Genomic DNA, 13841 nt, shown 5'->3' on the forward strand with positions numbered 1-13841 from the left:
GCATCGACCCCACCCTGCCAGGCCGTGTTATGAAAAATGCCCTGCCAGGGCGAGGGTTAAGACTTCTGGCCGGCGGACTCATGCAAGCGGTTTCATGAAAGTGTCTGCATGTCCTCACGATTACTTTGAACATTTTGAAGTATGCATCATCTCACCATTATTCACTGATCGGCCATGTAATCACTCTTGCCATGCATTTTTAGATTTCCCGTCATTTCCAGTTACTTTTTTAACCGTATGTCGTTCCCTCGTTATCCCCAGAGAATAATTAGCCCCACCCTTACCTCACGCCCTCCAGATTCTGGGACATCCCCATCCTCCCACCCCGCCGCCCCCGCCACCTCCGCCCCCGCCCCCGCCCGGCCCGTGCCCCGGAGGAGGAGGGGAGCCGGGAAGGTCGTCCAGCGAAATGGCATGTACCGGCGGAGCATCTCTGCCTCCAGCCACACCGTCCCGCCGCGCGCAGCCGGTGACACGCGAGCGGCAGCGCGCTGTGGTAGTGTGACTCCTGCAGGGGTGAGCACCGCTGGCACCGCGATAGGACGTGAGAGGACGGAAGCTGACGGGAGGAGAGAGGAAGAGAGGAGGTCTTCGAGAAGGCGGGGAGGATTCATAAGCTGACACATCAGAGGTAAGTGGCGGTAGTTTTGTGATGGTTGTTGAAATGTTTTTGCGGTTAGCAGTTTTATAAAGGCTTAGATACAATAACGATATATTTTTATAGTTGAAAGTATAAGTAGGGATTTAAGAAGAAACAAGTTTTTTTTTCTAAGTTACCAATATTTACTTATTTAGTGTCTGTTCATGTTTCAAAATGAAAGATTTTTAAAGGAAATAATATATGACTCTGTAGCTGCCCAAGTCTGTATTTTTTCTTGTCTTACAAATTTATTCAGGATTTCTCATCGACCGCCACATAGCAAAAAAAAAAAAAACATATCTTGGAACTTTTCCATCCAATAAGTTCGCTGGAAAGATAACACCGATTTTCATAATTTCAAGGGCAAATGTGTGTGTTAAAAAACTAATGCAATAAATATTCAAATTTTTAACACTTTTGCTCATGACCAGCACAAAATGAACCAGGCTAAGGTAAAGAAGTTGACGTATCGAAGTCAAATGAAGAATAGATTATCCAAAACAGTGAATCGGTGAAATTAATATTTATATATAGCCTATAGGTGCAGATGTAAATTAATAGATACAAATTGATGTGTAAGCTTTTGGAGAGCATAAATAAACATTTTTTTTAAATAAATTTAGTCCAAACCTTTTGATAGGAAGGATTCACAACGACAGTCACCGCTAAGCGAAGCTTGTTGCGGTGACCCTGCCCTCTACCCTCCGATCGCGCAATTCCAGTTCTATGGCAGAATTTAGAGTCCAAAGTTTAACGTGCGCACATAGCCGCGCACGGCCGGTCCCCTCACTGACTTCGCCTGGCTACGGCCTGCCACTATCCGCAACCATACCTGTCAGGAGGCCCATGAATGTCGAGCGCCCATTGCGCTTCGACAATGAAAGAGTGCATTGACGGTAAAGTGATAAGACAAAAATACCTATATTCTTTTCCAACCTAAAAATTAATACCCGAAAAAAACCATTTGATTGTTTAGGACCTACATAGATAACTAGTTGTCCAATCACCGATGTCATGCGAACGCTTTGGATAAAGTTTGGATAACGAAATCCTGTTTGAAATTCGTTAGGAATGATGTGTTATAAGGTAAGAAATAAACTCAATAAAAAATGAAACGTTAGATTTAGAAATAAGAATATTTACCTAATCTTCCACTGCTGAAGCTTCCTTCAACGTGTCGTGATAGTTGCAAACGAAATGACATTTTTTTCTTCATCTTATGATCAAAGATGATAAGATACCTCATCATAACATACCCATAACATACCCCATAATAATCACAATCATACTATCGTATCATAATCATAATCAACCATAGGTAATCATAACATACCCTGGCTGCTAGGCTGTCGGTATTCGATCATTATTGGCTCTTAATTTTTTTGTTCTGTTGGTAATTATGTCTCTTACACTATCCGTTAATGTTGTTTGGAAAGTTATATTTTCTTTGTATCACAAAAAAACACATGCCACACATGCTAACAGCTGTGTACCTATACAACTTTTCAGGATGGGTGTCCACATTCACATTGCCCAAATCTGTAAATTATGTATGTGTGTTGTAAGCTGAAGGAATTCCGAACAAATCGGTTCAGCCACGCATGCCCTTACTTTAGGGTTACAGAGGGTGACACCCTGAGCCGGCCACGAATTTCAACAGCCACTCGGTCAAAACAGGCTTATAACCGCAGACGCCGGAATAAGTCGCCTGTCAATCCGACAAATGTTCAGTGTCTCGCAACAGCCTAACAGATGCATGTTTACGGGCGAATTACAAGCGCATCCAAGTTTGTAAGAATAAGAACTATTCATCAATCTTCTCAGATGCCGGCAGCATTTGGCGAATCGTCCAAAGCATGTCTATCATCTCAGTGAAAAATAGTCACGAGTGCATGTATGCTTAGTGCGCTTAAAAAGCTCATCCAATGGCGAAGGAGGCATCTTTAGGCTACAGCCGCATGCGGCGAAGGCTGCATTTTCAGGACTGGGTATTTTAGTCATCCTTATTTTGTGGTGAGGGGTACGGTGGAATCTAGGTAGCACTTCATGAAATTATACCCAGCTTTTGAAAATTTGGGAATAAATGTTTCCCTGTTCTGTTTCCTTTTCTGTAGGGCAACTATTGCTTATCTACTTTTACATGTGCTCCATGTTTGTAAAAAGTATTTCAGGAAACTTTATGCTGTTTACATGGATGACGGCTGTTCCGGTTACGTATGTTGTGCTTTTACATCTCAAAGCCCTACTTCAGTGGTGACTGGTGCAAAGCATTGTTGTTTTCCGAGAATCCTTGCAGCGGACAGACATGTGTCAGTTGTCCAATGTCCATATCGCATCTCAATCATCATGGCATGAACTGAAAGATCATCGGTCAATGCACTGCAGAATTGGGGCAGGTTGGAGAGGAAGGAAGTAGAGACGGAGATGGGATGGAGGTGCCGATACCCACCTGTCATGAGGTCAAGGCCACGATCACAGAACATCCGCGGTCAGAGGCGTGACGTGACAAGGCATGACATGACGCGACGTTACACCGCGTTTCCGTTAACGACGTGTCACCAGCACTGTGAGAGACGGATCAGAGAGGTCCCAGCACAGGCCGACACCCTTGTAAACAAGGAACAGCACGGTCCGCTGGCCGGACTGGCGCGGTGAGGTGCCGAGGGGCCATGGAGTGGGTCCGGCCGACCGACAACACGAGGTCGACAGAGCCAGACGAGCAGTGAGTCGTCACTCCACCGTGAACGGCAACCGAGGGATAACCTCTGACCGCGTTATGATAGTTAACGGATAGATCGTTAACTGGCAGATTACAAAATTTTGATCATTCGTAGTTTAACAGCACAATTGACTAATTATGTGACGAAGCTGTCATGAATGCAACTTCCATGGTGTAGATGAATGATCGTTTAAAGATGATGTTTTTTTTGCGGGACATTTAGTGTCGTGGCAAAAAGAAATAGAGATGAAGAGCTTCCTTCTTGGTGGGTGAATACGTTCCTTGGCCATCACAAAGTATACGTGTCCACAGCGTTTATGTTAGAAGTTAGGACATATACCTAGATAACATGATTCATGTTATCTATTTAGATAATAATCCTTACAGATAGCACAATGATATTTGTGAACAAAAGAAAACCAGGAAGGTGGACCACATCTTCCGGTGTCATTGAACGTTGGGTCAAGTTTCACTGCTAAATTCTTAAATAAGCATGTATTGCCGGAGAAATACCGGAACCAGATTCAACACGTTACAAACCTGATGTAGAATTTGTCACACCATGCGATTATAACTTCACCTGCGGCCGTAGGACTTGTTAGAAAGCCATTTAAAAACTGTTTATGTGGGGATCGTATTAAGACGTAGTTCAGCCGAAGGAAAAGTGTGAAAAGCCACGCTTTGTCGCACAATCACATTAAAACGGGAAGTCACAGATGAAAGTAGCTTATGTTGTATCAGTTGTCACGTGTCTTTCATGCAACCCAAATTCCAATTTAGGTAAATCTGCGAATAAGTGATGTTTTTCGATACCGATAGGTACCCCGATAATCGCACCAACATGCGAGGACGAGTCAGATCCACCATTCACCCCTCAGCACCTGATAAACGAGCTCACCCTCTCCGTTCCACGAACACGCTCTGATCCAGTCCCAGCTCCGTCTCCGCCCGGGGCAGTGACCGGACGGGCCGGTCGGTTTGACCTCTGACCCGCACTCCCCCTCCCCCTCCCCGCCCGTGCCGGCACGGTGGCAGTTTCTCAACAGCGCGAGTATACAGACGGCGCGGCGGTCGGCCGCCGGCGGCTCCAAGCCGTGGCTTGCATAACCCACACCCGAGAGGAGCCCACGCAAAACGGACGGCCGCTGCGTGCCGACGCACTTAGCCCGCTTTTTATTCGCGTTCATGGCTGGGCCGTGACGAGAAGGTATGCCGGTGTTGGAGGTCTTACACACTCTGGACGGACGGTGCTGTGGGCTGTAGAAGCGCTGTGCTGGCACTGGCGGATGCTAAAGGCGTTCTCGGACGCTGCGGGGAGCATACCCCCAAAAAGTTTCTCCCATCTCCAAATACGCCTCGGATTTCGATTCTTTACGGCACTGCTGAAGCGTTCAAATGAAACGTTTCCTGATAAAAGTTGTTTTGTTTTCTTTTTGTTCCCGAAGAACCGCAAATTTTTGTCGATTTTGGGCGCCAAGGGGGGGGGGAGCACGTGCCCCAAATGCCTTTGCTCTGGATATGCTAACTATTGTGTGCTGGTATTTATAGATACGATGCAGCCTCATTCATATGTAGCCATTGCATTCAAGGTATACTAAAACCTTTTCTATTGACATATTTTGCAAAATATTGAAATACAAATAGCAGAATACATACAGTAAACGCACATGGTATAAGGAACATTCACCGAAATTGTGAATTGACGCAGTTAAACAATTATCTTCAATGTCCTACCAACAGCAATATGCTGCATCCTCTACACAATGACGCGATAAAAGACAGCGACGCACTCCCACGAGCAGTCAGAATGATCTAATCGCATTTTCATGGTCAATCGTCATGCATATTTGAGGGATCAATTATATCATACTTCTTTCAAATTGCCTGAAAAATTGCCGGTTGCGATACCGCGATGATATCACGGTTAATGTCTCTGGGAATGTCGCACAAGTCATCGGCGCCCCAAGAGCCGCTGCTGTAATTAATAGTGGCTCTTCCGTTTCAGGTGCTGGCCAACTTATCGGTGAAGATGAAGCACTATTCAGCTACGGCATGGTCAATCGGTAAGTTATTCTATTCGACCGATTGGAGTTTTCCTTCCTGTTATCAGTTATTTCTGATGCTCGATTGTTTACTGAGTGATGAAGGTTAGGGAGGGCTCCGCCTTTTCCGGTAAGCGTTGCGTGTGTAGTGGCTCATGCTATTACATCGCACCGTTCGCGCCCGTTACGAGGGTGCCTGAGGTCATCAGGAACCGGCTTCCGACACAAAAACAAGCCGTATCAGCTTCGTTAAGCGGAACCCGTCGTACTGACACCTAGACACTAGATTCGCTGAAGCGTGCCGCACTGGCGGTTGTAGTAGGCGTCATGTGGATGTCGACTGTCAATTGACAGAGTTCTGGTTGTTCTATGAGCGGTTCAATTTGGAGAGAGGGGAATGCTGGGCAATGAAGAGTGACCAGTGGTCTCCCTCACCAGACATGACACGGTGATGACCAGTATTGCCTATGGGCCACAGGATACCCTACTCTCACTGAACGTGAGAGGAGGATGAGAAGTGTTACGCGATAGCGCAATTAACCACCCACTCGCTGTCTCCTGGCTCGTAAGCTCGTCGACTATGCCTAAGAGACCCATTAGACGGGTGAGCTCGATAATGACCCATCCAGTAACTGCAGATGGCATTCTCGAATCTTGACCCTCCGCTGGTCTGTCGTGACATGTAATACAGACACCTTTCGTGGGCGGCCTTTCCAGTGACTAGACGAGGCTGTTGATCCACCCCGGGCAATACTTAAAGGGACTATCCCACCTTTAACATGGGGTTTGAGTTGAGATAGCCAAGTTTGCGGCGAGGTTCAGAAACCACTATCTATCTAGGTTGCAACCCCCGCGGCCTCTTGGTGTTGAAGAAATTCGTTCCCTTCATTTGAAAATGGGCCTTGTACAAGGCCCTATCTTCAACATGGAGCGACCGTTAGTGTGACGTCACCTCGTTTAGTCATTCTGATTTAAATGGGTTTGTTCGTTGAAAAATCGCTTAAAACTTGATCTGAACTTTGCTGTGGTGCCTACAGAGTAAAAAGAATCAGCTTTATGACAGTAATGTGGCCTGGGGAAGGAGGTAATTTTGGGCTGTGACGTCACATATTTGAAAGTTTGTGTTTGGAATATGGGAAGCCTAAGATGTTTAATGAAAAATAAATGCCAGAACCGTGTTCCTGGTCATCCAGTCTATAAAGTCGGGCACAATTTGACTGGTTTTAACAACATTTTAGAAGGTGGGATAGTCCCTTTAAGCGGAGGCTACTGATCCGGTGGCGTGTCATCACGTCTCCACTCTCCAGTCTCTGCCCGTAAAGATTGACCCAGTGCTAGGTGCCCTGTGACATGTTGCCTAATCGGGTCTTTAAAAATTGGTCCCCATCATCGATTGGATGGGCTTCTGGAATGTCATTGCTTCACGGAGCAGGGCTGTGAATGATCAGTGAGCTCTATAATCCAATCATCGGAAACCGCTAACCAGCACTATCAGTAAACAATGAGGCCACGGTCCAGAGATAATTGTCATTTGACGCGCTTCCTTTGAGCCTCGAGTCATGAAACGTCACGCACTCTGCAGCTTTGACACGCTTGATCTGGACATTTGGCTCATGATGCGCCACTATTCCAGGCGTGGGCATCTTTCCCACCAACCCACCCCTTATCCTTTTCCAACCAATGAAACACTGGCGTCCGCTATAATTCGACCCAACTGTGCCCAGCCGCCCCCATTTGCACCGCCCAGCCATTGCCCATACATAACCTCCGCCGTGGATCCCGATTCCCGACTATCCGATCGCGTTCGCCGCCCCGCCCCAACACTCGCCATTAGCCCAGTTTAGGCCGCGATCGTGTGGGGTAACGCGCTCTGAGCCAGGTGGAGGTGTTCATTAGAGATACTATTAGTTAGTCGTGATGAACCGATGGGTAATCGGTCGGCTCTGTGTGCTATGCAGCGCAGTCCGTCATGGTTGCGTCAGGGTCCGCGATAGTTCATGCAGTGCGTTTTGGGATTAACCGCCCGGTGCCTCTCCGAACTGCTGGGGGGAGGAAAGTTGGGATTGTCATAAAGTGGTTCCGCCGAATTATTGGTTTAGCACGTTTCATTTAACCCTCGCCGGGCCTATTGGTTTGGCGTTGCGAAGTTGCGACATCTGAGGACCGTGCAGAGGTTTATTTATGACGTCATAGGGTAGTGACCTGACCTGACCTGAAAATACGAATGGTGTCCTAAGATCCAGCTTGAATCAAAGGCTGGTTATGCTACGTTTCAGCTCTCTATCACCGGTGTGTTCCGAGCTATCGCGAAAAAATTCCTATGGGGGCGGCACACGTCCCCTTCTCGGCTGACGAGGGTTCAATATTTAACCCGCGCCCCGTTGGGCTCTGCCGAGCAACGCGCCCGGTTGGGGGGGGGGGGCATTTTGGCCCCCCTAAGATCTCGAGAACCACGCAACATAGCGACAAGCGGTAAACGGCGTTGGATAGCCCCAACGGGGAACTACCTTGTGACCCAATTTTATTGACCTAGGTCAAACCGATGACGTCACAGGTCAGGTCAAAGGTCCAATTTTCACCGTTTACAGGCATTTCAAGAAATGCGTTGTAAAATCGAGTAAAATGCATTTCATTGAAAATCATCGATGGGGAAATGTTCTTCAAACACATATTTTGCTATTTGAGGTCACTGATACCAGGTCAGGTCACAGAGGTCAGGGCACGGGGGGTCACAATATGAAAGTGTCGTGTGATACATGTTTTATGGTCCATTTTACATGACAAATGCGATTATGTGGGTCAGGCAGCCTTTGGGGCCAGCTAAGGTCACGTTTTGGTCAAGGTCAGGTCAAGGTCAGGTCAAGGTCAGGTCAAGTTAGGTCAAATTTCAAAGTTAATATTTTTGCATAACATGGGTATCAAATCGATGCAGCTCGTCACGGGGAGTTCAATGGTGGTCTTTGTTTTGCCGTACGTGGTCTAGAATCGCTAAAAATTGAGTTCAAAAATTTGACGTCATCATTTTTGAACAGTTTTTTCGCTATAACTTGGCCAAAAAACGAGATATCGATCTGAAATTTGATATGTATATAGAAGAGCGCTGGGACTATCACATATATTCCGGTTTTTTCGAAATTCGGAAAAATTTCGGATTTTTCAAAAGTTTTTCTAAAAAAATCAATTTTTTGATTTTTTTTTGTCAAAAACCAAAAATTTTGAAAATCCGAGATAGCAGTTTTGTAGCGCCGCTTTTTGTCTACTAGACCATATAAAGAACTGTGAAATTGCTTGATAACTGTAGATTTGGTGAGCGTTTCAAGATTGCATGTTTTTTGCTCATTTTTGCTCGAACATGACCTCAGTTTGACCTCAATAACTCCTGACCTAAGTTGACCTAAGACTTGAAATTTGGTGTGAAGGTGTCAAATTGATGGCCGGGAAGGTACTGAAAATTTGGCGGCGCTGCGCGCCGCCGTTTTCTTGCTATTCAGGAAAAACCACAGGGGGGGGGGCCAAAATGGCCCCCCCAACGGGGCGAGGGTTAATACACATTTGCGTTATAAATATTAATACGTTTCGTTTTCTGTTCACAGGGATCCTCCTGGCAGCATCAAGTATAATGCTGGTCATCGGTGAAGAAAAGGTGAGATACTGTGCTAGACTTCTCAATTACCTATTGTCTTTCTTATTTGATGTACGAAACATTTTGACTACGTTATTAATTACTCATAAGATATGCAAAATAGTGTTACTGTTTCGCTACTAACCTATACATTTTATAACAAATGTTCTCGCTATGTTACAAATGTGCATTACAGCTAGTACGCAGTCGCAGTTCTTCGTCATAAAACTTATTATTATCATTTTTTGTGGACGGAGGTATGCCTACTTCAACGTTTCTGAGCCTTCCCCGATTTCGTTAACTTTTTTTTGAATGTGTATGTACATATTGTGTACGTTTTTTAGTATTCATATGCCCAGCAATCAGGCTGATTTCGAGAGTTTTCAGCTTAATTATTTTTTTAATTTCAGTTTAGAGAAAAGCAAGCCTAAGCATTTTGGGAAAAGTAAGATATTTGACATGATTAATTTGAAAATATGCATATTGCTCTGGCTTTCATTATCTGTGGTGCCTCTTGGCGAACCTCCAAGCGACTGACATTTCCCTTGAGCTAAGCCTATGATCGCTGTATTGTATCATTGATAAACAATCGCAACGCTCAATGCCGGATTTACATTCAAGGGACCCTCCCACCTTCAAAAAAGTTAATGAATTGGCATGAAAGTGATGTCGCTCGGTTCAGAAAGAGCAAAAACGAATATCTACCAAATTTCATCGAAAAATATTCACCGGTTTTCAAGATATTAGACATTTACTTTTGTTTACTTTTTGGGATCTCCGCTGTTCCTATGCGACTTTATTTGAAAGTGCGGCATTTGTTGCGCGCAAAGCAGCATATACCACCGCGTGCTACAAAACGTTTTAGTCAAACATTTAACGGACGTTCGAAAGCCTGATGACGTCATCAGATTCCCGTAATGGTTAAGAGATAGGGACCACGCTGGTCCCACCCTGCAAGTAAAGGGAAGAAATTTCTTGAACACCATAAAGCTGCGGGGGTTGCGACCAGGATAAATGGTGGTTTCTGAGCCTGGCCGCAAACTTGGCTATCTCAACTCAAAACTAATGTTAAGGTGGGAGGGTCCCTTTCAGTATATTCAATCCCACACCCATTCAACCTTGACAATGACTGTGTACGATGGATTAGGCGGCAACCTGTATTCAAACTGTTGCCCAGCTTCTTGCGGACTACCTACTCAATATTCATGCCATGCAAAGGTTATAAAGGTACGCTATTGATGCATGTGCAAAGCTTAATATTGACACAGCAATATCTTAGAAATTTGATGTAAATTTCACCTTTAAAGCGATTTTGCCAGTTTTGTCAAATTGTGCAACTGATTTCGTACATTTGTGTGCTAACTACCGTCTTCTGAGCTTTATATTTTGAATGATCATTGAGGAAAGCTAATGCTTCTGCACGGCCAAATTATAGTCAGTCTCTGAGCATGGAATATGGATTATGTTTTGTCGGAAACTCCTTGCCTAATTAGCTGGGCTTGTGCAAAATGCGTCTCCGGTGCTATCGGCAAGCGCACTACGCACGGTGAATGTATATTGATAAGACCATGACCGCTACTCTCAGTCGTATAAAACTGCGGGATTCTCACACTTCGTGACTTCAAATCGAACGGTGCCCGGCTTCCAGTGTCATGTTAACTGTAGTTGTGCCGGCCCGGCCCTGTTCGGAATCGCCCTAACGCTCCTTGGTGTATAGGTACTACTCTGGCCGACATGTGCACAGCTGGAGTTTATTGTGTTTGCGAGGTTAAGTCCGTGTCAGAAATGCCGCTAATGGATTATGAGTCATACCGGTCTTATGTCTTAACCCGGCAGGCGGTGGGCCTCCCGGCCACCTTCCGCGCGGTGGGGGGGGGGGGACATTTTTTTGCCCCCCCCGTATCTCCGAAACTACTGGACGGATCCAGAAAATTCAAACGGCGTTCGATAGCCCTGTCAAAATTATCATGAGAAACCAAATTTCATTGACCTCGGGGTCACCGATGGCGTCACAGATCAGGTCAAAGATAAAATGTTTCACCGTTCACGGGGCTTCTAGGGAAAGCACTATAACACCGAGTAAAACGCATTTTGTCGGAAATCAGCGACAGGGCGTCAGTTATCTAGTACATATGTTGCTATTAGAGGTCACTGGTCATACCAGGTCAGGTCACAGGTCAGGTCACCTATAGGTCACCAAGGGTCACCACATGAACCCAACTTTACTAAGGTTGTGCGATGCATGTTTTATGGCCAGTTTTTCATTTCCAACTCAATAATGTTGGTTATAAGACCATCAGGTACGGTTTAGGTCACTTTCTGGTGGAGGTCAGGTCAAGGTCAGGTCAAAAAAGTTAAAATTTCAAAGTTGACATTTTTGCATAAAATGGGTATCGATTCGATGCAGCTCGTCACGGGGAGTCTAATGGTGGTCTTCGTTTTGCGCCACGAGGTCTGGAATTGCTAAAAATTGAGTTTGAAAATTCGACGTCATCAATTTTGAACAGTTTTTTCGCTATGACTTGGCCAAAAAAAAGAGGTATCGATCTCAAATTTGGTATGTAGATAGAAGGCGGTAGGGACTATCACATATATTCCGTTTTTTTCGAAATTCAATAAAGTTTTTGGATTTTTCGGCTATCATATTCAAAAATTCTATTTTTTATTTTTGAGGGTCAAAATCCAAAAAATTCGAAAAACCGAAATAGCAGTTTTGTAGCCCTTTTAATTCCACACCTTTTATGTCTGAAACATTTTTCTGTATCTCTAAAACTGTAGGCCTGACAGCTCTTCCCGCGAAACCTTTTTTTGGGTCGAAAATGGCAAAAATGACGTCACTCTGACGTCATTAGCGGCCAACCTATCATAGCCTTTGGAAAAAATTTTGGTCACCATGTGCGCTAGCTACTCCCGGGAGGGTACTGAAAGTTTGGTGACGATCGGCGCAGCGGTTCTTGAGATATATCGAAAAAAAACTAAAGGGGGGGGGGCAAAAAAATGCCCCCACCGCCTGGAAGGTTAATCGATATTGATACTTACCCAAGCGTTAAGCTCTATTGAAACGTTATAATGGCACTGGCTGAATGCCTGAAATTACAAACGCGCATGTGCCATGTGCAATGGCTTTAATTTTTTTTTTGTATGTGTAATGCCCATTGCCCATTTCATTTGTACATTTTCAGTTAACCCTCGCCCGCATATGCCATTTTCCCATCCTAGAACGCACATGGGGGTATCGATCTCATGAGTCATACTTGCCACCCCCCCCCCCGCGCCATTTCGTTCCTGTTGGAGATAGAGCTTAGCGGTAAAGACCAAAAAGATTCTTTGGGAAGAGACGAATCCAATGATACCCAGTTTTACCTTCTCAGGTCAGTCATTGACCTTCCAGGTCAGGTCAAACTAAAAAATGTTGCTGTTTTGGGTCACCGTTGGATATCAAGTGCGCTGCTTATCAAATACCGATGACGATGCTGTTTTCTGGTGCCAAGCCAGCTAGAGCCTCTTTGTCACACTACCCGACCAGAATTTTGCTGCTGAGGTCATTTCAGGTCAAGTTAGGTCAAGGTCAATTATATGTGTTTGTATGTCTGTGTGTGTCTGTGTGTATGCTGATGTGTGCACCGATTGTTTTTGGATCCATATTACATGAAATCATGATCTGAGAAGCTTTTACCAAAAATGCAGTCAAAAAACTTCACAAAAAGTAAATTCAGCTTGCCTAAAACGCAATTATCTTAGATGACCTAGGTTGACCTTGACCCTGACCTTGACCCCTGGGGCATTCCACGATAGATCGTACCACTTTTTTCCAATTTGACACCCTCATCTCTCGGAATTTGACGAGAATTGGTCTCAGGGGTAATCAGGGGCTCTGAATCCATCTGTAACAATTTCAGGCTTATCAGATAAGTATTTTTTGAGTTATGGTGTATAATATTTTTTGGATCTTGCTTTGCAGCGCTAAGTTTGGCGGGCTGTAACTCTAAGACGGATTATTCAAATGCCAAATGTTATATAACATTGAACTTGCAATGAAACAGAGATTAATATGTATTTTTGTAATTTCCAAAAATACGCTATTTTTGATATATGACATATTGAGTTTTCTTTCATTTGTATTTTTTGGACTTTGGGACCAAATTTTTTTGAATTTTTATTTCTTTAAAAAAATATTTGGCTCATTGTAAAGAAGTATGCAAAAAATTAGGAAGGTGTTCTTTCTATAAATGTATTTATTTTACGTCACGATAACGGTTTCGAATAGTGATTTCGGGAGGGGAGCTTACAAATGGCGTGGTAACGCTGCCTAGTGACATCACGGGTTACTGAAATTTCAATTGAAGCCTGGGTTATCTGAAAAAAGTGAAAAGAGAGTTCATCCAACCCTCTTTCCTATAAGCGTGAGGGTGAAAAAGGATGTTTGGTTCTGACATTGTTTTGGACTCCAATGACCATAGCTGTCCGAGATGCAAGTTACAGGAGGCATACATGGTGTCCTCCAGAGGTCTCACAACTTGTATTTCAGGGAATTTTTTAAGGTTACATGAGGTCAGGTCGGTCACGTGACATCACTGTTATAAGTCAATGGGGAAATATAAAAACTGTTATTTTGGTGCCGAGAATGATCTAAAACTATCTCATGTACATGGTATCGTGATTTCATGCACTCCTTGCAAAGTCCAATGCTTCACTTTTGCATTGTTAACCTTGCGTGACGTCATTTATGACGTCACTAGGGTCGTACGAGTTTTTCGTCAATAACTCCCGATCAAATGGAGCTAGAGAGTCGGGAAAGCCACCAATGGACTCGGGAAG

General features: G+C 44.6%; 1 protein-coding gene across 1 annotated transcript in view; it reads left to right on the forward strand.

Annotated features, from left to right (window-relative positions):
* Window positions 1–437: 437 nt before the first annotated feature.
* The window catches only part of LOC122371764, a 28831-nt gene continuing 15427 nt past the window's right edge, over window positions 438–13841 (forward strand). Inside the window, exons 1-3 of the mRNA XM_043348426.1 lie at window positions 438–631; window positions 5365–5422; window positions 8995–9044. Of these exons, the coding sequence (XP_043204361.1) occupies window positions 5389–5422; window positions 8995–9044 (84 nt within the window). The 5' untranslated portion in view covers window positions 438–631; window positions 5365–5388. The remainder of the gene's footprint in view (window positions 632–5364; window positions 5423–8994; window positions 9045–13841) is intronic.

Source organism: Amphibalanus amphitrite, unplaced genomic scaffold (assembly GCF_019059575.1).
Source record: "Amphibalanus amphitrite isolate SeventyFive unplaced genomic scaffold, NRLGWU_Aamphi_draft 000036F_arrow, whole genome shotgun sequence".
NCBI lineage: Eukaryota > Metazoa > Arthropoda > Thecostraca > Balanomorpha > Balanidae > Amphibalanus > Amphibalanus amphitrite.